This window comes from Aspergillus glaucus (assembly GCF_001890805.1).
Source record: "Aspergillus glaucus CBS 516.65 unplaced genomic scaffold ASPGLscaffold_2, whole genome shotgun sequence".
In the NCBI taxonomy this organism is placed as follows: domain Eukaryota; kingdom Fungi; phylum Ascomycota; class Eurotiomycetes; order Eurotiales; family Aspergillaceae; genus Aspergillus; species Aspergillus glaucus.
The window spans coordinates 1,245,603-1,270,071 of record NW_019170454.1 but is presented as its reverse complement, the minus strand read 5'-3'; the positions used below and the strand labels follow the sequence as shown (position 1 = coordinate 1,270,071).

Below are 24,469 nucleotides of genomic sequence, written 5' to 3'. Positions count from 1 at the left end.
AGCCCTTGTTTGTCCATATTGCTTGTATGGCATCTTTTGGCATGTTGGCACTGTTTGCCTGGTCGTTGAGCCGTCACACATAGACGCTCAAGGAAAAGAAGAAGCACTTGAAATAAAATTACACAATGCTGCGTGTCAACGCACTTGCCTTCTGGAATTTATATGAACAGCAAAACCGGTCTATATACTGACAAACCAACTTAAAATGCTGGATTTACCCAAGAAAGTCCCTAAAGCTGACATGTGGGACTGTGACACTGAAGAGGTCCGCAATCAAATGGTGTTGCAACTAAATGGTTGGAAAAAAAGTCATTAGGGACTTCTGGGAATGATGCTAAGTTTGTCCATTGAGTCGCCCGATTCTTTGGTGGGCATTTATAACCGAGGCATTCAACCGAAGCTGCCGGGCAGCTGGGTTCTCATTGAATTGATGGTGCCTCGAAGACATCGCCCAGACCAGCACAGCCGCGATGATGCTATCCGTGAACAGGGCAAAAAAGGCTAAGGAGGCGTTGAAGAATATCTATTGTTGTGTTTGGTATATCAGTATTGGCTCTAAACCAGGGTATCGAGATATGAACAAGATGATGAGTGCCCAGAGGACAACGGAACTTATTTATGTGCTGTGTAGAGCTCTATCTTGGTTAATCCTCGTCGATCAGTAATTTCATGCGTCAAAACGCGCATGTCCAGTCCACACCAAATCGATATCAGTCAGGCCACTCAGGTCGAACCGCTTAGACCGCAGTAATTTTATCATACATTGGGTAAAAGACGTTGGTTCAGCATTACTATCAGTTGAGAATGCGGCATGAACGTGAATATAATAACCTGTCCAGCTCACAATTGCTCTGCAATGAAACAACACAGTGCGCCGCCAATCGACGCAATAGATCAACCCAAAAATTTTCACTTTCACCCCGCCGCTAGGAAACAGAGAAAGGCAAGATGGAACTCAATGAATTCGGCAATTGCTTACAATACAGCAAATCTCCACATTTTCGCCAAATAAACAAACCAAGACAACAATCCAACTTTAAGGCGTTGGACCCAAGATTGTAGCAGCACAAGCTGCCTGACATGTTCCATACGCTGTATTACAAGCCACAATGGAAGCAGGCGCAGAAGCTCCCATAGTCGCTCCCCAGGTAAAACCTGCAGCAGAGTAGCAGGCCATAACCACAGACGCGCATCCTGATTGGCAGACACCATAGGCTGCTGGGCCGGCAAGGACGGGACTCGTTAGGACCAGGACTAGGGGAAAGAAGGTTTGTATTTTCATTTTTTTGTATCTTGATCTTCTTTTTATCTATGATAATGGTCCATTGGATTGTGTTAGCTGATTGTTGATATTATGGGGTTAGGCAGGTACTCAAGCATGGTTAGGCCAGAATGTTGCTAATATTGGGCACGTGAGGCTTACAGAGAACTAATAGAAGAAATAGCGATGTAGGTATGGATCTTAATAAAGATATTCAATTTACCTTAATCATACAGGAAAATTAGCATTTCAAGAATATCGAAGTGATACCTCGCACAATTTAGAGGCATAAATACTTCAGGTATTGTGGCCAATGGTTGCCGCTTACTTCTTATGTTGGTTTAAGTTGACGCAACTTATTTCCATAGTCGAAAATATCTTGGATTAATTTTCAAAGGAACCCACTCCATGGGTGCACATACCTAGTGTGGCGGCTCAACGCCCCAGTGGCTGATGTCGACAAACGCCGCCATCTGAACAAACAAAGAAAGCATTTAGCGCGGCTAACACAACATTTAGACAAAAGCCCCTTTTACTGTAGATAGATTTCCTTTTCTCTTCTCTTCTCCAGGATCGATATTCTCGTCGATGGCTACAACAGTTTAGATAGGAATATTGATTTATTAGTATCCATCCGCCATTTTGAGCTTCTGATAATTACTATGGCACGAGCCGAATTGATGACAATGTCCAATGATACAATCATCTTGCCACTTTGCCACTTTAATCGATCCTCATAAGCTCGCCATCGAGCCTGTGCAAATAGTAGATCTCGCCATATTGCTTTTTTAGGGCGCCCGCGGGCACCCCAATCACTAGAAACCGCCTGAAATAATATATAACGTAGTTGATAAGCGAGCGGCGCGGATAAGCAAACGGCGCACTTTTTTCGGATCCTCACATTCAAACATCAATTGCACCACTAGATTACCAGTAATCAATTAAATTTAATTATGGGTATATATAATAGACCATTCTTTCATCTTACTTGCAAGTCCTAGAGTTATGACCAATCTTTCCGCACCTGGTACAGTGCCGCAGAGTTGGCTCAGTCTCTATTTTCTGACTACTCTCCTCGCGTATTTCATGCTCCAGTTGTGCATCAATATCCTTCTGGTTAATCAAACCTTGTCCATCTTCTACAGAAAGTACCCCTTCATGTTGTAGGACGGTTCTTTTTTGCTCGTCGGCGCTTGCTGAGTTCCTGATTCGCCTTCTCTAATGAATGGACTCGTGCACTTAAAAAGGTAATAGTATGGGCTAATGCTTGTGTCCCTCTTGCAAGTTGGTCAACTGCAGTATATATTGGTATTGAAGAGCTGCTCTGGTGTCTAGAGATACGGGTCTTGATGAATGTAGACTGCGAAACCGTTTCAATCGAGCTGTGTGGCGTTTGATAAACCCAGTGGTTGGCAGAAGTTGGAGGCAAGTCAGATGGTGTCGGTGTTCTTAACCTGAATTTAAGGAAGGCTGTGTCCTGTCCTAAGAGATCTGCCTTTACTACTCTGTCAAGTAACTTAAAGAATACTGTAGTGTTGTCCAATCAAACGATATCTTTAGTGCCCTTTTTTTCTCAGGCCAAATCCATTTATTTCAATCCAGAGTTTCACTCTGCTGACAAGATGATTTCCTCTTTTTCTTCGTCTCCAGATTCGATATTATCATCGATGGCTACAATAGTTTAGATAGGTATTCAGTTCGTTAGTATCTACTATTCCGAGCCCGTGACAATCACTATATTCATGTCTCTACAATACTACAATTGGTTGCCTTGTTCGAATGAACGACCTCCAAACACAGCGGCATCCACCAGCTCCGCTTTGACTTCATTATTGTCTCCTTGCATCAGAGTTCTGGATACGCAAACAGCACAACCTTCTCTAACTTGCAGGTGAGCCGCAATTCCCAATGGTTGAGAACGTAAGTTGACGCAAACTCAGATAAAACTCCCGTTGTTTGAATCCGATTGAGTACAGTATAAAATGATACGACAAGAAATAAATCAAGGCAAGGCAAGTGACTCTTGAGATTAGAGCATAGAGATCCTGCGGCATATGTGTACAGAAACACCTGACGAATAAGTTCAGAGTGCGCAGTGCTAGTGACAGAAACGCTTCATTGTCATGCATTAGTTATATAGTGATCTTTTATTATCTCTATTTTATAAATAAATCAATTGTAAGTATAAATGAGAATAAGATAAATATTAATATTCTAACTAAGCACAAACTAGTTGCGAACTGGTTGCTAACTAGTTACCAAACATCTATTCACTGCCCTGATCCTCTCTTAGTGTATCAGTGACAGATGGTGACATGGATCTCTCTAGTTCAATACTCAACTGTTCATTAGCTGATATCTGTAGATGATCTTGGGTAGAAGAGGGTGTGATTGATAGCTGGTTGGTGACTGGTTGAGAACCAGTTAGTAACTGGTTAGGTATTAAATTTGGCGGCATTATTCCCTGAACCATCAGTTGAGTAACAACCCGAAGATGCTCTATCTCAGCCTCTTGACGCTGTAGCTCAAGCTCTCTTCCTCTTTGCTGATAGGCTATATCAGCATTATTCTCTGAGGCTATCTGCCGAAGAGATGGTTCAGCATTCAAAGAACTTAGAAGAATAAGTTAGTAACTAATTGATAACTGGCTAGTCTATTAACTAGTGCTTACCTTGATGTAGTTGATTGTCTTCGTCCTCGTGAGTAGAATTGCATTCGGAGATGTCGATTATCCGCGACTAGCGAGGTCGTATATGGAGAAGTCTAGTCCAAACGAAGAGATTGATATATTCTCGTCTATATGCGTGTACACAAGTGCTTGAGTGCTTGTCTATCTAATTGCGCGTACACGCTGGCCTATATCGGCCAGTCGGAACTCGTCTAGTCAGTCCGACGTTATTCCTTATCAGAATGCTGCACGGGCGCGGCTGCATGTATGGAAAACGAGTTTTGACTATACACGTTCACGAATTCTACGGAGATGATCAGACTGTATATTGGCTCCTGATGGGCAACTAGGTTATTTGTTCTCTGGATATACGCAGTCATGCCCGTCGCAATCCTGACGAAGAGGTCGCGAAGATGATGTTCCTTAATAGGGCGGAGGAGATCACTGTGCTCTGACCATAAAGTAGGACTCGTACCATTGTCAAGGCAGTGTGGGATTTCAGTATTATTGAATTGGAACCTGTTCGCTAGCCACTCTAAAAGACCACTGGCGCTAGACCAGTCAACACTAAAGTTGGAGGCCGTAAGGTTGTCGTTCTCTGAAGGCCGAAGGACAAGATTTCGGTTGTTGCCAGAGGCATAGCCATATTGAGCCGTTTTATCATGATATGTGTCCAGCAAAGACTCGTGCATGGTGTGATTGCATATGCTTGCTGAATAGGTGTTGACACACCAGTAAAACGAGCAATGGGCTGCAGTGGTATTAGACCGCCCTCCCCCAGAATGAGTTATAGTCGTCATATTCATGAAAGCACTTGGTCTAAAGTCTTTAATGCCAGACAGAGTTGGTGGTGCTTCTGCTGCTTCAGAACCACAGTCAGATTTGGTGTTTATGTTAGCGTGCCAGCCTTCTCTCCCACTGTATCTTGCAAGAGAGGTAAAGTCGAGATGCAACCCATTGGGGAGAGAATGGCTGTACTTTGTCATTTGTGGGTCGCACGGGACCCTTTCTTCTCTAAATGACAGCAAGTGAGTAATATCACTGCACCCGGAGCAGACAGTTAACGATTGAAATGATGCAATATCGCAGTCTCTAGTTGGGCAGTCTGGCTCGATGGAAGGATGAAATGATCCTGAGCCTACTTCAGTAGTGCTCAAGGCAGAAAGAAGGGCATTGTAGATGACATTCTGTATATCTACTATTGGCACAAACCCATCCCCACTTGCTACATCGTCAAATGATTCTGCCCGTGCTGTGAATGCTGGGACATCATTGGGGACGCGGTTGTTTTAGATGGTGGCCATCTGTTGCACGAAAGACCCTACACCAATGGACAGAACCGTGAACATGGCCCCAATTGCAGCGTATCGTCTAAAAGACTAGTTATATTCAAAGCACATCCGATATATTCCGGCTAGAAAGACTCACCTCATTCTCAAACTCCACAAAAATACTGTGCAGCCCAACGGCCCTCTGCTGGCCTAGTCATACATGTTCATATCCACGAGTGATCTGTCTCCCTCATTGAAATGGATCCATTTGAACTGACTGAGACAGGATGTCACTGCTCCTATCATACAGGTTGTAAAGATTTGGCTGATCCATGAGAGAACCGAGTTGATGGTGATTCCATACGGCCAGTCGGGGAGGGACTTGCCGTTGTACTCCAGGAGCACGAAGACTATGGCGACCATAGCGATAAGACTGCCGGTATATGATGCAATTTCCCAGATCCAATAGTCATTGATTTTGCTGGCTAGTGGTTTGATTTGCTTAGAGGACTTTATTTGATCGGCCTCTTCTTCATCGCCAGATGGGGGAATGCTGATGTCTTCTTCCGTCTCCATAGATGAATCCCGGTTTGGTCTTAACTGTGTCATTTCCATTTCTTCGTGTGCTATAACTCGAGCCCCCCTAAATATTCTTTGATCGAGTATTGACAGTTGAAGAAATTGATGTCAGCTTATACGGTCATGTCCCTGGTCTGCAAGGCTGTGCCACGTTTTCTTCATAGCCTCAGCCTCACAAACCTGCTTTATATTGACTTTTTAGTAAGCAGAGCCCTTACAGGGATTGGGGAGATGACAGAGATGAAGACGAATAGGCCAAGGCCCCGGTTATAGTCTCTAGATCGCGGCAGTCTCCAAATCTTGTCATGGTTTGTGTCCCCTATATCTTCCTTGGCAGTGTGCCCGGGCCCTGTGCATCGCATCGGCTTCTGCTGTACGGAATACATACTAAACATGCCAACCAACCCTTGAACCCGTGATGAATATGTTAGCATTTGCCTGCTGCCTTCTGCAAACAAGACCAATCGTGTTTCAAGACCACCCCCTCAACCTCCCTACATGTAGCAACTCATTCCAACTACTTCTCATGTATTACTACGAGTAGTTGTTTTATGGGCTCGGACCCTGAAAATGCCCAGAAATCGGCCATCAAGACCCGCGCCAAACAGCCGAGAATCCGCAATCCCCCGGGTAATTAATTAATTAAGAACCATCCGATCCGAATCTTTGGCAGCTTTTCCTGCGTGCTATCTTAAGATCCCGTTAGACAACCAATCAGGGCGGGAGAAAATAACTTCAGATAGACCACTGCGTCAAGAATCTCGGTCCACCAAGGAGGAAGTTTCGCATCGGACAGGAGCGTGTTGATCTGCTCCTAGATAGTGCGGTTCGTGCGTTCCGCCAGTCTGTTCTGTCCTTTGCAGTACGGTGCTGAGGTATCAAACTCAACTCCCTGGGACTCGAGATGTGTTCCGATAGGCAGATATTCTCTCCCATTGTTGGTGAATAATCGTTTCATCTGGGCACCCAACTGTTGATGCACTCAGACCTCAAATTGTCGGAACTTCTGGAGCGCTTCATGCTTCCATCATATGGCATATGCCCACGAGCCATGAGAATGATCGTCAGTGAAGGTGATGACGTACCTGGAGCCATCTTTGGTGATTGGCATTTTCATAATGTCCGAATGAATCATGTCAAATATTCTCGACGAGTGCATATGTGGTGATCTTGCATGGGAGTTCCTCTTCCGATGCTGCTTACCCTACATGCAGGCCGGGCACTACGGCGTTGCCTGCAGTTCCATCCTGGTCAATGGTCGGTACGGAGTGCCGGTCTGACGAAGGATTACCCTCACGTCTCCTTGATTCAGATGTCCCAACAGAGCGTGCCACAGCGCTTCAGTGGCCTGGTTCACTCCTATGCATGCATCTTCTTCGAGTATCACAACTTCACCGTCGGGTTCAGAGGTGGTCGCGCGTTGCGCACCACTTGACTCCGGAGGGTCGTCGACGTCCATGTCCACCGCCTGTGGCTGCAGGAAATCTGCATGGACATGATACGTCAGTGACCTCGCCAGTTGGACTCGTTCTCGGGATCTTTGGCCCAGGTGGCACCGCAGGATCAACAGATCCTCCTCCGCACGGTAGGCGGTTCCCACCGTCCGTCCTCGGCATTGCACTAAGACGTTCTGTAGATGCACCTCCGCCGAGTGGCGGTCTCGCGATAATTTCGGCACGCTGATCAGACTCATCCCGATGCGTAGAGCAAAATAAACATTCTTTAACACCAGAGGTTGGTTAAACTCCCCTAGGAGCGTAAGCTTCACTGTTACGATCCCTTCGGCTTTCACTGGATCGTCCGCCGTGTCCAACATCTCGTGGTGGGGCCGCAGACTGCTGAAGCATCTCCGGTCCCAGCAGATGTGACTAGTGACGGCCGAGTCCAGTATCCACTGGGGTTGCAGGGTGTGGTTATAAAGGGTCGTCACCCTCGCCCTCACAATATTGATACTCGGTCTCTTGGAAGTCGGCGGACCCTGCAATTCTTGTATCTGGTCTGATGTTATGATTTGCATTGGTTTTCTTGGTGAGCCGGAAGCACTCCGTTCTGCCTTGATGACATAGTCCCTCCACGAACGTAAGTCAGGGTGTTTCTCCCAACACTTGGCGAGCACGTGGCCTCGCCTTTTGCTGTGGTAGCATTTCTTTCCGGTCGACTGCACTGTGTTGATGGCCGGACTGAATGCTAGGTACTGGTGACTCCTTTCTCCGGACCGTCTGTTCGGCATTAGCCAGACGGTTTCCAATTGTTGTCTGATTGACCAGATCTTTGTCATTTTAGATAGCATCCACAATCGGGATGTATTCCGGTCTGATCTGGCGTCAACAAGATCGCAATGTGAGCCTTGTCGCCGATTGAGCCCGAGGCAATTGCATTCAGTCGATGTACGAGCAAACGTACATGGTCAACAAATTCACATGCGCCGGCGCAACGGATGTCTGTTATTTGGCGAAGCTGGGCAAACAGTTCGCAAAATGTGGCGAGTTCCATTCGCTGGTACTGTTCTTTGAGTTCATTCCACGGGTCGCGAAATGTCTCCAATCTCGCAACGTGTACACTGATGTGGGAGGACAGGTACTGGAAGATAGTTCAGTAGGCCTCGGCTTCGGTATTTATGGACTCGATATGGCCTAGAATACTAATGCAACTTGAATGCGCCATCAGTTTTGGACTGGTCCGACCCGTGAAGCGCATCGGTGAGAATGGAATGCTAGTAAGACCGCAAACACATGAGGGCTGCATTGCCTCTCTTAGACTTTTAAAGCCTTCTTGCCCTCCCAAAACTAAGCTTCAAGAGTTCTTGGCCATCAAGTATATCATCCTCCTGTTCGATATATTTGTTACCCTCAACATCGTGTTAAATAAGCTATTTATTCTGATTTCTCAGCAAATGTTGAAACCCCCCACAACACTTTGAAGCCGTTGCTAGCCTATGATTGTGGTAACATCGGAAATTGGCATGCATTCGTTTGAGTATGGACTAGCTTTCCGTTGATCACCAGTTCACATCCTCAAAAATAAGAAGAAATTCAAAGTAGCGGGCTGTTCTAAAAACATCAAGGCTCATAGTTAATATTGAAATATGCAGAGCTAAGAATACCTGATACTCTCTTTGAGGCTTCCTTTATTCTCTGTTGCTTTGTTGACTTGTTTCGCACTTGAGTGGTGCCGTGGGGAGTTCATTATATATATATACAAGCCGACAAGTCAGCCCAAAGAGAGATATTGACGGGAAACCTACTCTTTTGGACCATTCCATCTGCCGCCAATTGTGAATCATGGGTTAGAATGTTGCCAGAAGTCCGCAGTCTTTTCTTCTTCGCAGCATTGTGTTGTGTTGGTCGTCGTGAGCATATCCAAATTGCGAGAAAAGCGACCGAATCTTCCGAATGCTTTCGGTAGTAAAGGCTGATCAACGACTATGGAAATGCTCGCATTGAAAACTCGCCCAACTGTGGTCTGGACGTCTTTAACTGATCGCGGGATCGGGTCGCCACTGATAGGGGCGCGACTACGTTACATGTTGGTTGGTTATTGGCAATGACTTAACTAGTTATCGCCCTGACTGGATACTAACGTAATCCACCACCGAGCGGCGCACCCCAAAACACCATACTAAACGCGATTTTTAGTTAAGAACTCGGTGGTAGTGTCAAACCTGGCAGATGCCTGAGGTGTCAGCATTCACCATCACCTACTATTATTGGATCGCTCGCGAGCTCCACCACACTCTTTAGATAAGAGCATTTTTCCCTGATTCCGGTTCTTCATACCGATCAGGATCCTGTACAATAACCAGATTGTTCCATAGTACAACTCCATTTGTCCATATAGCTTCATAGCAGTCTCTCTTTCTCTCTCGATCCTCGGATCCGATAGCATCGCTGCCGGATTATCTGCAGACCCGACTGTACCGCTCTACAGGTAGATTACGTTAGCATTCTTGCCTTAGAATACTAGTTAATGCCTGAGGCCTTAAAACCTGATGAATAAACCGAATAAGGAAAATGCCGAGGTATGTAAAACATACAAATCACGGCTCGAAGACTTCATTCGCCAAGCCCTTGTGATTCTTCCCAATGACCCACTTGCTGTGAAAAGATTGGTGCTGGAGATGAAGCAGTTCCCAACCATTTTGCTGTTAATCAATGCTGTATCTGATGCTCCGGGAGAATTTCCACATCGGGGGGCTAGCCACCAACAGAGATTTTCTTTTTAAGAACGTTGGCATGTCTCTAGAACAAACAATGAAACACTTCAACCACCTTCCGCGTTTTTGGATTGAGGCTAATTTGACGCTATTCACCCCTTTGCAAAAGTCCCAGTAACTCCAGAACCCACACCTGCACAATGGCTCCACAGTCAATTCCATTCCCAGGCTTCACCCCGATATCTGATCGGGTATACATTCGCAATGGCCACGAGAAAGCCAAGCCAGCCCCAGCTGACGAGCCAACAACCATCATCATTTCTGGCTGGGGTGACGGCATGCCAAAAAACGTCTCCAAGTATTCTGACGGCTACCATGAGCTCTTCCCATCTGCCCGGATCATCGTGATCCTGTCGCGCACCTTCCAGGCTACAAACCAACCCGAGGAAGCTAGAATCGAAGCCATGATGCCGGTTGTTGACACGATCTTCCCAACCCCAACGGGCAGCGGCGGCGATGAAGAGCGCATCCTTGTGCATGCCATGTCAAATACAGGCGCGATCTTCGCTACCGCTGTCGTCATCGGGTATCAGCGACGCCACAGCATGGACAAGAAATTTCCTCACAAGCTCCTTGTTTTTGATTCCACACCCGGAAGTCTTGACTTCGCGTCTCAGGTTGGCCGCTGGTCACACGCGATGGCGGTGGGGACGGCAAAGTTCTTCCCTTGGCCGTTCATCATCACGCAGGGTCTATGGTATGCCTTCCTCTGGGCGAATTGGGCCTGGGAATACCTGCGTGGCTCGGAGCCCTCAGGTGTTTGGGCGAACCGGGTGATGAATGATGAGTCAATTGTCTCGACCGAATCTAGCAGGCTTTACTTGTACTCGAAGGAAGATGAGATTATTGGATGGAAGGATTTGGAGGAGAATGTAGCGCAGGCCAAGACTTTGGGTTACCCGGTCGAGCTGGAGATGTTTGAAGGCTCTTCGCATGTCGGACATATGAGGCTGCATCCTGAACAGTATTGGAATAAGATTTCCAGCTGCTGGAAGCAGGCGCTGGCGGAGAAATAATCTGCTGGGTAGATTGGATAGATTGCATCAAGAAACATTTGTATTTTCAGCTTGGACCATACTTAATACTTATATAGAGGTATTTTATCGCTGAGACTTTCGTTGACAACATCACAGGTATCAGTTCCTTGCGCTGAAGGCAAAGAGTAGAGAGTAGTTGGAAATCTGAAATGTGTCACGGGCTCGGAATAGTAGATATTAACAAACTGAATTCCTATCTGAACTATTGTAGCCATCAACGAGAATATCGAGTCTGGAGAAAGAAAAGAAGAAGACACCTATCTAGAGGATGAAGGGGTTTCTTATAACCGCCGTACGGCAGGGTTCTACTCATGTCGGTGTCGTCTGTCATTATTAGTCTTATACGTAGTCTCGAGCCGTATGGGCGACGTCAAGCCGTATACACGACGTCAAGATGTCAAGCCGTCACAAACAGCAAATTGTGTCACGGGGCTCAGCTAGGATAATGGAACTTCCTTCTCATGGGTTCTACCTAGGTAGCTATCGATGAGAATAATCAACATGAGGAGAGAAGGGAGAAAGGATGCCACCAGCATTGACATGTCATATAACCCCGCTCCGAGCACATGAGAGGTATGCGTGTAATCAGTCCGTCACAAATTGAGCATATCAGTTTGAAACAAAAGGGCAAGAACGCGAACAAGAAAGACAGAAAGAAGTACTGTCAACTACTATGCTCGGAAGGATGTCATAGGCACTATTCAGAGTGAATAGAGGAAGAACTCTGATTGAGAAAACTATCTATCATAAGGCCTATTTATAAACAATCTGGCGGCCATAGTAAAAGGATGCTGGCTGCATAGCCGTAGTCCCCCGATCCTATCATCTCTTAATTATATCCGCCGTGGATATCATTATGCATTGTCAAGAAGTACGTCGTAGATAGGTGGGAAAAGTCGGGTTCTGATTGGCCAGTCGGAGCAGCAAGCGTTTTAATCAACCTTCAGCATATATTGAAGTCAACACATTCTCGTTCCTCAAGCTAAGCAAGGGGGAGAGGATGGACAGAGGGTAATTTGCAAGGTATCAGAGAAATGTCGAGAAGTAAAATCTTTGTAAGGCTTTTTCTATTTGCACGCCCAAGTTAGTAGTTTGCTGATTACTCCTGATAGTCCGACTACTTGAAACAGAGGCCATAGTCAGCGGAGTTGGCGGCTGACTCTCTCAAATTTTGCTCCGGACAAATCTGGTGACGAGAAGCCACTTCATCGTCGAAGCTGGCAGTGTCTAGAAGTTACTGGATTATGACATGACCTAATCCATATCCGGAGAATACTTCCATCCCAGTTGACCAGTTCATGATCTCACATTTGTATCTCACTACTTATATACTGATATACATATCATGAATCCCTCCCTGATGCATTCTTGGGCCATTTCCACCTTGACTGTGCCCCGATTATGCTTGTCCTCGCGTATCCCTTTATTTTGGTTCCTTATCCTGGTACATCAATTTAAACGGTTTCTCCGCAACATCCCTCGCATTTTTATTGGTCTGCAGAAGTGCACCAGATGAAGTCACAATCAATGAATCTGAACCAGTCATTTGGTTTATACGAAGAGTCACAGAATCATTCTGATCAACCTCCCCATTCGTTTTTCCACCCTGTCCTCGAAGAAACACATACCAATTCAAATTCGATCCATCCGGGCGCTCCGGTCTCATAACAAGGTGAATTATCGGCTCGACGTTTTCACGACTAATGAAAGATGCTGCAGGGCCTATGAAATCTTGCTTGCCGTATTCAAAAGAGAGATAGAGATCCGTTGCAGCGCTCCTCATGACATATGGCTTGCCGTATTCAACCTAAACAGTTAGAATAATGAGTGATTTGACAGAAGGCGGGATATCATACCTTTGTCACCGGCACCCTCATTATCTACTAACTAGTTATTCTGAGCCCGTGACATAATATCAAATCTCACTCTTTTCTTTTCCACACATCTACTCTATTGGTTCAATCCCCTGATAGTGGAACCATAGTAGCGTGTCCCCTGACCGACTGATTGAATCAAGCTGATACCGATAACTGACGAATACAAGAGATCCTGACCAGTATGGCTTGATCAAATGATACCGTTGCCTGTGACGGTTTGACATCTTGACATTGTGTATACAGCTTGACGTCGCATATACAGCCTGACGTCGCCCATACGGCTCGACACTACGTATAAGACTAATAATGACGGACGGATGACACTGACATGGGTAGAACCCTGCTGTGTGGCGGTCATAAGAAACCCCTTCATCCTCTAGATAGGCGTCCTCTTCTTTTCTTTCTCCAGACTCGATATTCTTGTTGATGGCTACAATAGTTTAGATAGGAATTAAGTTCATTAATATCTACTATTCTGAGCCTGTGACATAATATCAAGTCTTGCCTATTGTCACGGGCTCGGAGTAGTAGATAATATTGAATCAAAGTTCCTATCTAAACTATTGTAGCCATCGACGAGAATCTCGAATCTGGAGAAGAAAAGGAAAAAAAGGGAAATCTATCTGGATAATGAAGAGGTTTTTATAGGGGTTGTATAGCGGCATTTGTGATGTATCATCCGTTGACGCGGTGTTGGGTCGTTATATGTGAGCTATCATGTGTGAGCCGTCACACCTATCCTTTCCTTACACCTACTCTATTGGTTCAATCCCCTGATCGTGGAACCATAGTAGCGCGTCCCCAACCACCGACCAATTGATTGATTGATTGATACAATACTGATAACCCGACTGCCTGGCTGATTGCCACGCCGACTTTGACTCCGAACTGATAAGCTGCAGGTGTAGCTGATACTAAACCTGATAATTGACTACCACGTCAGTTGAAATGAACCGAACGATACGAAGATCCTGACAAAATGGCTTGAGTTAGTGATATCCCTTCCCCAAACCAACGATCCTCCATTTATATAGAGGATGATGATGATCTCCATGAACTGAGCTATGATGAGTTTGCTCAGCAGTATGGAGCGAACCCCCGAGCGCTGTATACAAAACTCTTAAGAGGTATACCAGAAGAGCGCTGGAGAGCTGCTGGATCAGGATACCCAGATTGTATCCTTAGAAGATGATTTGAAAGACCTTCGTCTTAAGAAGGCTGAGTTGGCAAAAAGAATGGAAGAAGTTGTGGAAGACTGGCACCTCTATGCTAATCAGCTAGCAAAGATGCTGGTGCGAGGCAGCACTCCAGAAGCAATTCCAACCCATGCCTCAGTGCCTACTGCTCACAAGACGACCAAGATCCCAGACCCTCCTATGCTCACTGACAGCAAGGTAGAGTGTCACCGGACGACCCGGAAACCCGCCCCGAACCCGCCCCAAAGCCCAACGGGCTGGGCTTTGGGTCAAGGGTCCTTGGCCCGCTACGGGTCTGGGTCCAAAGGGTGTCACGGAGCTCAGCCAGGATAATGGAACATCAACTCATGTGCTCTACCTAGGTAGCTATCGACGAGAATAATCAACATGAGGAAAGAAGAAGAAGAATGATGTGCCATCAGCGTTGACGAGACTTATATCCCTTGCTTCCAGCACGTGAGAGGTATACACGTGACCAGACCGTCACAATGACATAGGCATCATCCTTTTAGGTGACTTCCAGCACTCATTCATCCATGCTCAGTTGGATAGTCTTTTCACTAGCTCAAAACAAGACTGCTTTCATGAGTGATGAGATGGATATGGCTGATGTCATTGACCAAATAGAAAGCTGTTCACCATCTTCACCACACACATATAATCAGACATGGCCAAACAACTCTGATGGGCACGGACAAGTTGCCCATCTTAGTTTTCTCACTTTTCCCCATGTCTATCCATACTGTCATCTTGGGTGCGTGGTCACTTGAATATTTGCCCTGCAACAACTAGTGATGTACTGATCCTGCACATTCTTGGGCAAATTGAGGACTCATGTGGATCCATTCTAAGAAGATGAACAAGGCTGTATTCTACACGCTGTAACATACCTATTCATACATGTCACAATACAAGACGTTTGCACTGCCACTTTTGTGGCTTATCGTATATGAAACGCTTGTTTTACAGGTTTTATTTACAAGCAGTAAATGGTTATATAAATTACATACATTACAATTTCCTAATACAAGCGTAAAACAAGCCCATAAGCCTTAAGTTCGTACATTGGGGTCCTGGGGATATCTATGTCCCTGATCGATCCCAGCACTCCCGCTCCGATCTGGCCAAGAATAGCCTCGTATATCGATACTATGGATAGTAAAACATCCATTCTATTTACTAACCCCAGGTTGCAATTTATCCTTAGCATAGTTGAATGATTTCTCGGCTTCATCTTCTGTATGATATTCAAGGAACGACTAAGCTAAGCTATGATTGTAGTATAGTCGGCTGTTGTTATTTCGGTGGTTTGGGGGTGCAGGGAGGGGACACCAGGGTGATTATAGGAATGAGAGAGACATCACAACTTTCAGTGAGAGCTGGACGCTAGCCACTCTGGAAGCCCTATCCATCTTTGGGATCATGCTGTCACAACCTAGCTTCTCTTCGTATCGTAACCTAAGGTTCTAGTTAGTTAAGTCTCAGTTGGGGCACTCACCTGAGTGTCCTTCGTCGTCGTCGTTATATCGATAATGACCCTTCTGGTCTGAGTCGTGATGCGCCGCGTGGTATCTCGCCCCAGTAAGGCTCCGTAAAGAATGCGCTGCTTGGTATATCGCCCCAGCCAGGCTCCGTAAACAAGTAATCCGAATAAGGTGACGAAGTAGAGAAACAAGGCCAACTAAGTACGTATACTTAGCTGTTGGTTTAGTGCTGACGAGTCTGAACTAGAAAGGTAACCAATGCTTTATTGACGAAGTCAATCGCGAAGAACTAGACTAGGTACAGGAATGAGTGTCCTTATATATCCTCCACGATATCAGTATAACATCCCCGAAGTATACTGGTATACCCTATACAAAACCAATAGTATAACTCCCGACTTGTATACCTGTATACCTCCCGCAGGTCACGTGAGGTATGTCGTACTTCCTTAATGCTCAGGCCATGATCCCTGCTTAACTCACTGATCATCCCATTGAGCATACCCAATGATTCTGCCTTAACTCCCCGCATCGTCACGTGAGGCTGACAGGATAAGGTCTGTAACACATGCGCTAGACTCTCTTTGCCAAAAGCATCATAAGCAAGATCATGGGCGCTTGCTGGCATAGCCACGTGGAATCATCATGGTTTAAGACATAGTCAAAAAATGCCATGTGTGATCTACATGTATTGGTGAGTAAAGAGAACCTGGTAAACAAAACTGAGGGTTGGATGTAAAGAGCTGTGAGTATTTTATTGAGCCCACCGCTTTCAAATGAGGTCGGCCGTAACTTTTCTAGTGTAGAAGACATAAATGGTATAGTATTGTATTTAATTAGATGATTATGCTACAATGTTGGGTGAAGCGCTAGGTTGAACAACATGCTGGATGTCAGCTAGTAAGTTGAAATCCTTGACTCTCCTCCCAACAAAGGCCTCCTCCAGTTTTCAGCATGCAATTTCCCTCGCAATGGCAATTCTCATTCTCCCAGGAGCTTAACCACGCTTTCATGCTTATAAATCTTGGCTTGTTGGAGCGCAGTGTCGCCACAATGATTGATATAGTGAGCATTTGCTCCCTTATCCAGCAGAAATTTAACCACATCCATGTGACCTTCTGCTGCAGCCAGTAACAGAGCTGTGTTACCATCTTCGTCCCTAGGCTTCACTTCATCAACTTCAGCTCCATACTCAATCAGGGCTTTGACCGCGTTGACATCTCCCTTGCTGGCAGCTGCATGGAGAGCGGTTCGTCCAAATTCATCTGCACAATGAACATCTGCTCCTTCCTTGAGCAAATATTCAACCACATTCCCATGTCCAGCAGCGGCAGCGTATATGAGAGGCGTGCCGTCCTCATTATATACCTCAATATTTGCGCCTGCCTCCACTAAGAGCTGGACAACACTCTGGTGACCGTGTTCCGCAGCATCTTGGAGGGCTACATCAACCCAGTAACCAAAGTCATAAGGATACCAATGGACGAGAAGCGTTTCGATTTTTTGAAGGATCATCGCGGCTAATTTCAAATGCCCATTCGCGCTTGCCCGGGAAAGAGCTTGCCCATATATCCGTATATGAGTATCAGTATCATCGGTGTTAAAATTTTGCATTGCAAGCTCCGCAGTCCGTTCTTTCCCTTTTGAGCAGGCCCATAGAATTGCCTGTCCTTCGCTATTTTTTTTTGGCCATTTTGTAAAGGAAATTGATGACCTGATTGTAAAAGACCCGCGATGTTCGAGCAAAAGAAGAGATATCTGTGTCTGAATCCAAACTATTCGCAATGAGGATGAGCTCACACGACAATTGCGCAAGCATATTCAGCGCCAAATATGATAAATATTGATTCAAAGATGAATGCGTAATCAAGAGTTCGCAATGAAGATGCGGATCCGTTAATTATCATCGGGAAAGACTATTGCTTGACGGGTAGGATACCCCCGAAATGATGGGAGGCTGAATAGAAGCATTGACCCGAATCCCTTTGGAATAATGCTCTCTATCGAGTCTTCCACCCGAAATAACTGGATTCAATTCGCCGAAGTCATTTGGTCTGCTAGGACAAGTCTGGGGGCTTACCTATCTTGAACACAAATAAAGCAAGAGGGTATACCCAGGGTGATATCACGCTTCAAACACGCAAAACAGAGGAAAGGTTTCCTGGATGTTGGTGATCAAATTACCCGGGTCATAGAAAAAAGCAAGGCATCCAGGGAGACGACGCTCTTCAGCTCCCAGCTAACGCTTGATTCTTGATCTCCCACTGAATCTGCATGAATCGCGTATTTGGTTCAATCAGTGTGCTATTTTTAATGTCATTGGAATGTCATGCTGCCATATGGCTGTTTCTGAGAAAGTAGTCTTCTCGATATCTTGGGTAACAGAGGTCGTCCAATTGCCGGGGACCGAAGGCCTGTGCATTGCCCGTGCAGTTTAGCTTCACCGGAAAGACATTGTCCCACGGTAGTCGTCCTGTGTCTATGTGACATAAACGGTTTTCCTTGGTTCCTTTTCCCTTTAATACTAATTGGAAGCCCATTTTCGGCACTCTGTAGGGTTCATCCTGTCAGGCATCCGACAAACGAGACATTGCACCATCCAGAGAGAGAGAGAGAGAGAGAGAGAGAGCCAAAAAGACTAGTTCAATAAACCGCTTGATACCAGGTACTAAAAGAGCATAATAAATTGCAGAATATCGTAGTTTACGATTTGCAATTGTCCCTTCATCCTAAAGTGCCTTGCAAAATAATGTAATTTGGTGCACTCCACAGCCAGATAGTGGTTGCAAAAGAAGATGACAGGCAAACTGGCCCAGGATCTAACATGGGATGGACCGTTTCGATAAAGAATCTTCATACACACACTTGGCTTTGCGAAGATGAGGTCGCTGGGTTTCAAGTGAGTACTACTTGCTGTAACTCTGCCAATTGGCTGTGTGGGTCAGATTTTCGTTTTGGGCAAAGGGATCGCTCGGCATCCTCACACCGCCTCATCTTTACCCAGTTCATAATTCTTTTGCCAATGATCGCTCTGGTGAGGCATGTTTGTTGCATACGAGGTCCGTGGAGCTTCCATTTTCGTGCTAGATCTCTGTGCAGCTCCTTCAAGAACTCGACGTCCGTATGCCCCACTTCACGTTGCATCGTGCCAGGGCCTGGATCTTGTGAGTCGAGGGGTCAATTGAGGGAATTTATGAACGTACTCGTGTACTCCAAACCGACGGCCTTCCTCGTTTGTGGGAAATTGTGTGCGACGTACAAGTGTGAAGAGTATATGGTAGTAAGGGTAAGGAGGGACTCCGAAAACTGGGGCTGATCATGTAATTCCCCACAACGAACCGTAGGACCGGTGCGGTTACCGGGCGATTCTCCTTACACAAGTACCTTCAGACCACGGAGCAAACTGAGAAGAGAAGAGCAGAGATATATTATTGACCTATATAAGTATTTATCGTGATTATGTATTCTTCTAACTTACAATCCCGAGTCGTATCATCGTAAAAAATACCCCATTGGAGTCAAGCCTGCCATCGTCTAAACAGGCACGCCGCCAGTTCCGAATAATTCCATGTGGACACGCTCCGAGGTAACAGCCCGAGCCTTCAGGCTGTTGGCGATGTCATTCATGAATGCAGTAGGACCACAAATGTAGAACTCAGTCTGAGCATTGTCGAGGAACAAATCCTTGTTGGCATCCATCTTGGACACATCGATGCGTCCCTGGACGTCGTAGTCGACGCCCTGCTTCTCGTCTGCGGACGGGGAGCTGGTGAAGAAGGTGGCCTGGAGGTTGGGGAGCTGCTCAGCGCGAGATTTGATCTGGTCCTTAAAGGCGCGGACGGAAGTGGTCCGGGCACCGTGGATGAAGTGGATCTTGCGCTGAGAGTCCGCGGGGGTGGAGGTTAATGTGTTGAGCATCGAGGTCAATGGCGTCAGACCCACACCGGCCGCGATGAGGACGACGGGGTGCGACGGCTCATGTTCCGCCAGGAAGAAGTCACCGCAAGGGTGCGACACCTCGATCACATCACCCTCGTTGACGGTCTCGTGCAGAATGTTCGAGACGTAACCCGGGTTGACCTTGGCCTCCGGCTTAGCTGTGTTGAGACCCGTCTCCTTCTTCACGCTGATGCGGTAGTAATCATCGCGGGGCATGTCGCTGAGGGAATATTGGCGGGCCTGAGGGTATTCAAGCTGAGGAACCTGCACCTGGACGGAGATGTACTGTCCAGGACGGAAGCGGGGCAAAGGCTTCTCGTCGACGGGCTTGAGGTAGAACGAGGTGATCTCCGCGGACTCGGGGACCTTCTGCGCAACCTTGAACTCGCGCCATTGTGTCCATCCCTCACTCTGCTTATATATATCACTTTCGCGACCAATGAACAGATTGGCGAGCTGCCAGTAGGCAGCGGTCCAGGCGTCGAGGATCTCCGGAGTCAGGGCATCACCCAAGACCTGTCCCATCGCTTCGAGAAGGAACTTGCCAACGATGCCGTAGTGCTCGGGTTGGATATACAACGAGGCATGCTTGTTGCAGATGAGTTCGACGGCGGGGCCCAAGGCACCAAGGTTGTCGATGTTGGAGGCGTAGGCGAAGAGGGCACCGGCGAGGGCGCTGGGCTGGTGACCGTTGACCTGGTTGGTGGTATTGAAGATGGCGTTCAGCTCGGGGTGGGCTTCGAGCATGTTCTTGTAGAAAACGGTGGTGATGGTGTTGCCATGCTCTTTAACGACAGGCACGGTGGCCTTGATGATTTCGGTTTGTTCGGGAGTTAGCGACATTTTCGGTATCTGGGAGTAATAAGCTGGGACAATTGAGTAAGAGATTTAACGGTACTACTGAGTGCGATTAGTGATATTTATACTCCCACCTTTCGGTAGGATGGCTCTGTAAAGAAGTCTCCAGGTGGTGATAAGCGCAGTTTTTATATCTCCGCGGAGAGAGAGGCACGACTGCCCAATAACGGGCAGCTTGAAATCAGCGGCCGATCCACTGATTGTCTGACAGCGGGCCCAAATGACTGGTTATTCGTCGTCGCCCTCTGTTTCTCTTATCCAACGAGAATGTTTAGGAAGAATGGGGAGTTTGCTCGGAGCCGAGAAAGCGGACAAACAAAACTCGACAGAATTTCGCATTCCAGACCGTACAGAGTAGTAAATGTTGCGCGATATACCAGCACACCCCTTATCTCGCCCTGTCCTTTCGGTCATTGATCCCGGTCTACCAACCCTCCGTCCCCCTGGTATCCGGGCATCTCGGACCGGGGTTTGAATGAACCATGTTTCGGTCATGATGTATTTCTGGGTCGCGAGGCACATATACAGTCGGAAGGCCAGAATATAGCATGAGCTGGATGTAGATTCTAATACCATTCAAAGGTGATTCACATCTAAAGATGAGCAATGGCCAGAGAGGTTAGCAATGATACAATTGAGCAAAAGAGCCAGTAAATATATATGGAGAGCAGCCCTAATAACTAAAGATCGTGAAGACGAAGCTGACTAAGACATGATAAAGAATAACGTTGGACCGATTCGGCAAGTTCTGCCGATCCGATGATATAGGCCAGCGTGTACGCACGTTTAGATAGACAAGCACTCATTCTATCGTCTATAGTGTCTATAGTGTCTATAGATGTCAATGTCATCCTCTTTAGTGTAATTTAGATTCCTCGCCTATAGCCTCGTGCAGTCCGGATAATCGACTCCTCCGACTTCCCCGATACGGAGTTTTAACCGCTACATTGGTTTATCCGTCTCACAAGACACTGGACTGGCATCACGTGGAGCACGTGATACTAAAGCGGTAGATATCGGCAGAACCTCGGACAGCAACCTGTATTGGGGATAATATGGTGCTATCTGGACTTGAACCAGATCTCACTTCTCACGTTTGATGAGATGTACATGTAATGCCATTTATACTAACAGTAAACGATATACCCGCCCGGGATTCGAACACCGGATTTCCGAACGAACAACTTTTGAATACTACAACAACATGACTTTATGAAGGAGCTTCGCTTTGCAGTCTCTTTTAGGTGACGGACTTTGGGTATCTTCAATCTGACTCGTTGTGTTATTGCAATTACTGACTGATTTGCCGAGTCTGAAACCATGACGGACCAAAGCGCGGAGACGGGAGTCTTCCAGTTCAAAGTACATCCCACGTTCGAACACTCGTGGAGGATACTTTACATGTAGGAACATCCCTGCATATGTATATACATGCATCGGTCTCTAACCGTCTTTTAGTCCAGATGCAATGCAAGAGACAAAATACGCAGTACGATCGAAGAATGCTACCCCGAATACATAGACGGAGTACTCAGCATCATCGACTCCACCGATAGGCGATCGCACTGTACGGAGTACCGGTGGTCGGAGCACACTGGTTCCAATTCCCTCAGTTCGCCTCTCCCCGATTCTCTGTGCCAATGACCGTCGCGGGAGACATTGGGACGCCGTCCGTGGCGACAGGCTCAAATTCGGGAAGAAAAAAAAGTACCGGCGAACTGATACATTGGCGGATTGCACCGCATGGACACTATTGACGGTGCACGGATAGTTACTCTTTAGCACTACTAGCACGGAGGAGACTCACGGCGTTTGATCCACAGTCTATTGCTCTGCGCATTTATGTTTAATTAGACATTCAGGCTGGCGACGTTTACCCCTGCAAGTCCCAATCCTGAAGAATTAACTTTGGTCGCAAGTTAGTTACATATTGGCAATCTCGGACAGAACTTTTATGTTTTGAACTTAAGTCCGTCCTCGACACCTGACAGGCTTCTCGATTTTTCCCGTCGACATCTTCTCTTGTCCGACTGTTCACCACCTACGATTCGGCACGCGTCGGGCTCGGAGAGAAAGAAAGCGATAGATATCTCGTGTCATGGAGTCGAAAATGCCAACGGTTACCGACACGCAAGCGGCGGTCGCCGCCAACACGGGCGCTGAAGATGCCAGTCTCGCCGGTTCTGGGGATATGGAGCTCTTGGGTAGGTAGATGCGATGGCAAAGTGTTGGAAGGGCGTCGCTAATATGGTTGATAGCGAAAATGGGTTACAAGCAGGAGTTGAAGCGACAGTACTCGACGGTGCAGATTTTCGCGGTCGCATTTAGTATTATGAGTCTGGTTCCTTCTATCGCATCGACTATTTCGTTTTCGCTGCCGGCTGGACCGGCAGGCATGGTTTGGGTATGCTTAATTGCTTAATTTGACATCGCATGTGAAATTGCTGCTAACTGGGAAATTATAGGGCTGGTTGACTGCGAGTATCTTTATTCTATGCGTTGGTTTGGCATTGGTATTTCCCCCGTCGCATTCGATCGCGTCGATAATAATGTGTTGACCCATTCTAGTCGGACCTGGCGTCTGCGATGCCAACAGCCGGTGGTCTTTACTGGTGGACACACTACTTTGCGGGTAACAAATGGAAGCATCCGTTGAGTTTCATGGTTGGATACAGCAACACATTGGGGTTGATTGGAGGCATTTGTTCTGTCGACTGTAAGTGATTGTCGCAAAGCTCAGATGGTACGGCCAGCTAACCGGACTTCGATGACTACAGATACCCTCTCCACGATGATCCTCGCATGCGTTTCGATTGCCCGTGACGGAGAATGGTCAGCATCCAACGGCATTGTTTACGGAGTCTACGTCGGATTGATCGTCCTTCACGGAATTTGCACCGTCTACTTCGGCACTATTATGCCCAAGATTCAAAACTTTTGTATCTTCATGAACGTCGCTCTCATCGTCGCTACGGTCATCGCCCTACCAGTCGGAAAGGTTACACGTGGAGAATCGTTGAACGAGGGAAGCTGGGTGTTTGGACATGTAGAAAACCAAACGACCTGGCCGACGGGATGGTGTTTCATTCTGGCCTTCCTGGCTCCGATTTGGTCTATTGGGTTCTTCGACTCGTGTATTCACATGAGTGAGGAGGCGTTGCACGCCGCGAAGGCGGTTCCTCTTGGTATCATGTTGTCGTCTGGCTCTGCTTGTGTGCTGGGATTCTTGGTTTTGGCTGTGGTCGCTGCTTGCATGAACCCGGATGTCAGCGCTACGATCAATAGTGTGTACGGCCAGCCGATGGCGCAGATTTACTACGATGCGCTTGGGAAGAAGGGTGCTCTCGGATTTATGAGTGTCTTGATCGTCGCTCAGTTCCTCATCGGTCTCAGTTTGGTATGATTTCCCCTGCTTTGATGAAGTCGCGAGATGCTAACAAACCAGATCACCGCTGCCTCCCGTCAAGTCTGGGCCTTCTCCCGCGACGGCGCTCTCCCATTCTCCAACGTCTGGCGCCACGTGAGCCATCGCATCCGCTACCAACCCGTGAACGCCATCATCGGATTAATCGTCGTCTCCATCATCTTCGGCCTGCTGTGCCTAATCAACTCCGTCGCCGCCAACGCGCTGTTCTCGCTGTTCGTCGCCAGTAACTACGTCGCATGGGGAGTCCCCATCCTGTGCCGTCTGGTCTGGGGCAAAAACAACTTCCAACCTGGAGAGTTCTACATGGGCTTCTTGAGTAAGCCAATTGCCATTGTGGCTGTTGTGTGGTTATTGTTCGGTTTGGTGTTGTCTATGTTCCCTAGCGATGGACCGAACCCGTCGCGTAAGTTTTCCCTCCCTTTTTGCAATCTGCGTGGTGAATATTGTGCTGACGATAGTAGCGGACTCGATGAACTACACTATCGTGCTCAACGGCTTTGTGTGGATTGCCAGTGCGACGTACTACATTCTCTTCGCGCGCAAGTGGTACACTGGCCCGAAGATGACGGTCGAGGCACATGGTGGTTCGCCTGGGAGTGCATCGGGGGAGGACAATGATACCAAGGCTTAAGTTTTTAATTTTCTTACTTATTATCTTC

General features: G+C 47.0%; 8 protein-coding genes across 8 annotated transcripts; 4 read left to right on the top strand and 4 right to left on the bottom strand.

Annotated features, from left to right (window-relative positions):
- Positions 1-1,036: 1,036 nt before the first annotated feature.
- Positions 1,037-1,282, bottom strand: ASPGLDRAFT_63535 (uncharacterized protein; the record flags this gene model as incomplete). The annotated part of the gene is made up of 1 exon (XM_022548674.1): positions 1,037-1,282. One exon carries the CDS (start codon positions 1,280-1,282, stop codon positions 1,037-1,039), a length of 246 nt encoding a protein of 81 aa, XP_022405400.1.
- A 966-nt stretch (positions 1,283-2,248) lies between these two features.
- ASPGLDRAFT_1500018 (uncharacterized protein) lies at positions 2,249-2,840 on the top strand. The gene has a single exon (XM_022542094.1). It carries the CDS (start codon positions 2,267-2,269, stop codon positions 2,426-2,428), a length of 162 nt encoding a protein of 53 aa, XP_022405399.1. The 5' UTR covers positions 2,249-2,266; the 3' UTR covers positions 2,429-2,840.
- A 2,268-nt stretch (positions 2,841-5,108) lies between these two features.
- ASPGLDRAFT_42304 (DUF3176 domain-containing protein) lies at positions 5,109-5,873 on the bottom strand. Its single transcript, XM_022545585.1, has 2 exons — positions 5,358-5,873; positions 5,109-5,300 (listed from the first exon to the last, which is right to left on the bottom strand). Exon 1 carries the CDS (start codon positions 5,813-5,815, stop codon positions 5,411-5,413), a length of 405 nt encoding a protein of 134 aa, XP_022405398.1. The 5' UTR covers positions 5,816-5,873; the 3' UTR covers positions 5,109-5,300; positions 5,358-5,410.
- Positions 5,874-9,156: 3,283 nt separating this feature from the next.
- Positions 9,157-9,816, bottom strand: ASPGLDRAFT_733215 (uncharacterized protein). Its single transcript, XM_022549667.1, has 3 exons — positions 9,481-9,816; positions 9,360-9,397; positions 9,157-9,293 (listed from the first exon to the last, which is right to left on the bottom strand). The coding sequence occupies exons 1-3, from the start codon at positions 9,662-9,664 to the stop codon at positions 9,252-9,254; spliced, it is 264 nt and encodes an 87-aa protein (XP_022405397.1). The 5' UTR covers positions 9,665-9,816; the 3' UTR covers positions 9,157-9,251.
- Positions 9,817-9,895: 79 nt separating this feature from the next.
- Positions 9,896-11,183, top strand: ASPGLDRAFT_42303 (TMEM53 family protein). Its single transcript, XM_022545584.1, has one exon. The coding sequence runs from the start codon at positions 10,133-10,135 to the stop codon at positions 11,006-11,008; it is 876 nt and encodes a 291-aa protein (XP_022405396.1). The 5' UTR covers positions 9,896-10,132; the 3' UTR covers positions 11,009-11,183.
- Positions 11,184-14,189: 3,006 nt separating this feature from the next.
- On the top strand, positions 14,190-14,479 carry ASPGLDRAFT_42300 (uncharacterized protein; the record flags this gene model as incomplete). The annotated part of the gene is made up of 1 exon (XM_022545583.1): positions 14,190-14,479. The coding sequence occupies one exon, from the start codon at positions 14,193-14,195 to the stop codon at positions 14,433-14,435; it is 243 nt and encodes an 80-aa protein (XP_022405395.1). The 3' UTR covers positions 14,436-14,479.
- A 4,641-nt stretch (positions 14,480-19,120) lies between these two features.
- Positions 19,121-20,368, bottom strand: fhpA (flavohemoprotein; the record flags this gene model as incomplete). Its single annotated transcript, XM_022544104.1, has 1 exon — positions 19,121-20,368. The coding sequence occupies one exon, from the start codon at positions 20,366-20,368 to the stop codon at positions 19,121-19,123; it is 1,248 nt and encodes a 415-aa protein (XP_022405394.1).
- Positions 20,369-22,493: 2,125 nt separating this feature from the next.
- Positions 22,494-24,441, top strand: ASPGLDRAFT_116462 (putative GABA permease (Uga4); the record flags this gene model as incomplete). The annotated part of the gene is made up of 7 exons (XM_022539770.1): positions 22,494-22,587; positions 22,642-22,787; positions 22,849-22,896; positions 22,952-23,099; positions 23,161-23,780; positions 23,829-24,213; positions 24,272-24,441. The coding sequence occupies 7 exons, from the start codon at positions 22,494-22,496 to the stop codon at positions 24,439-24,441; spliced, it is 1,611 nt and encodes a 536-aa protein (XP_022405393.1).
- Positions 24,442-24,469: the final 28 nt, after the last annotated feature.

Bases quoted from the DNA above. Each gene is read 5' to 3' on its own strand.
- ASPGLDRAFT_42303 (XM_022545584.1), top strand. From the start codon at position 10,133: ATGGCTCCACAGTCAATTCCATTCCCAGGCTTCACCCCGATATCTGAT.
- ASPGLDRAFT_42304 (XM_022545585.1), bottom strand. From the start codon at position 5,815: ATGGAAATGACACAGTTAAGACCAAACCGGGATTCATCTATGGAGACG.
- ASPGLDRAFT_733215 (XM_022549667.1), bottom strand. From the start codon at position 9,664: ATGCTATCGGATCCGAGGATCGAGAGAGAAAGAGAGACTGCTATGAAG. The intron at 9,398-9,480 runs GTAGGTGATGGT...AATCGCGTTTAG, and splicing joins TCGCGAGCGATCCAATAATA to TATGGTGTTTTGGGGTGCGC. The intron at 9,294-9,359 runs GTTAGTATCCAG...CATGTAACGTAG, and splicing joins GCCGCTCGGTGGTGGATTAC to TCGCGCCCCTATCAGTGGCG.
- ASPGLDRAFT_1500018 (XM_022542094.1), top strand. From the start codon at position 2,267: ATGACCAATCTTTCCGCACCTGGTACAGTGCCGCAGAGTTGGCTCAGT.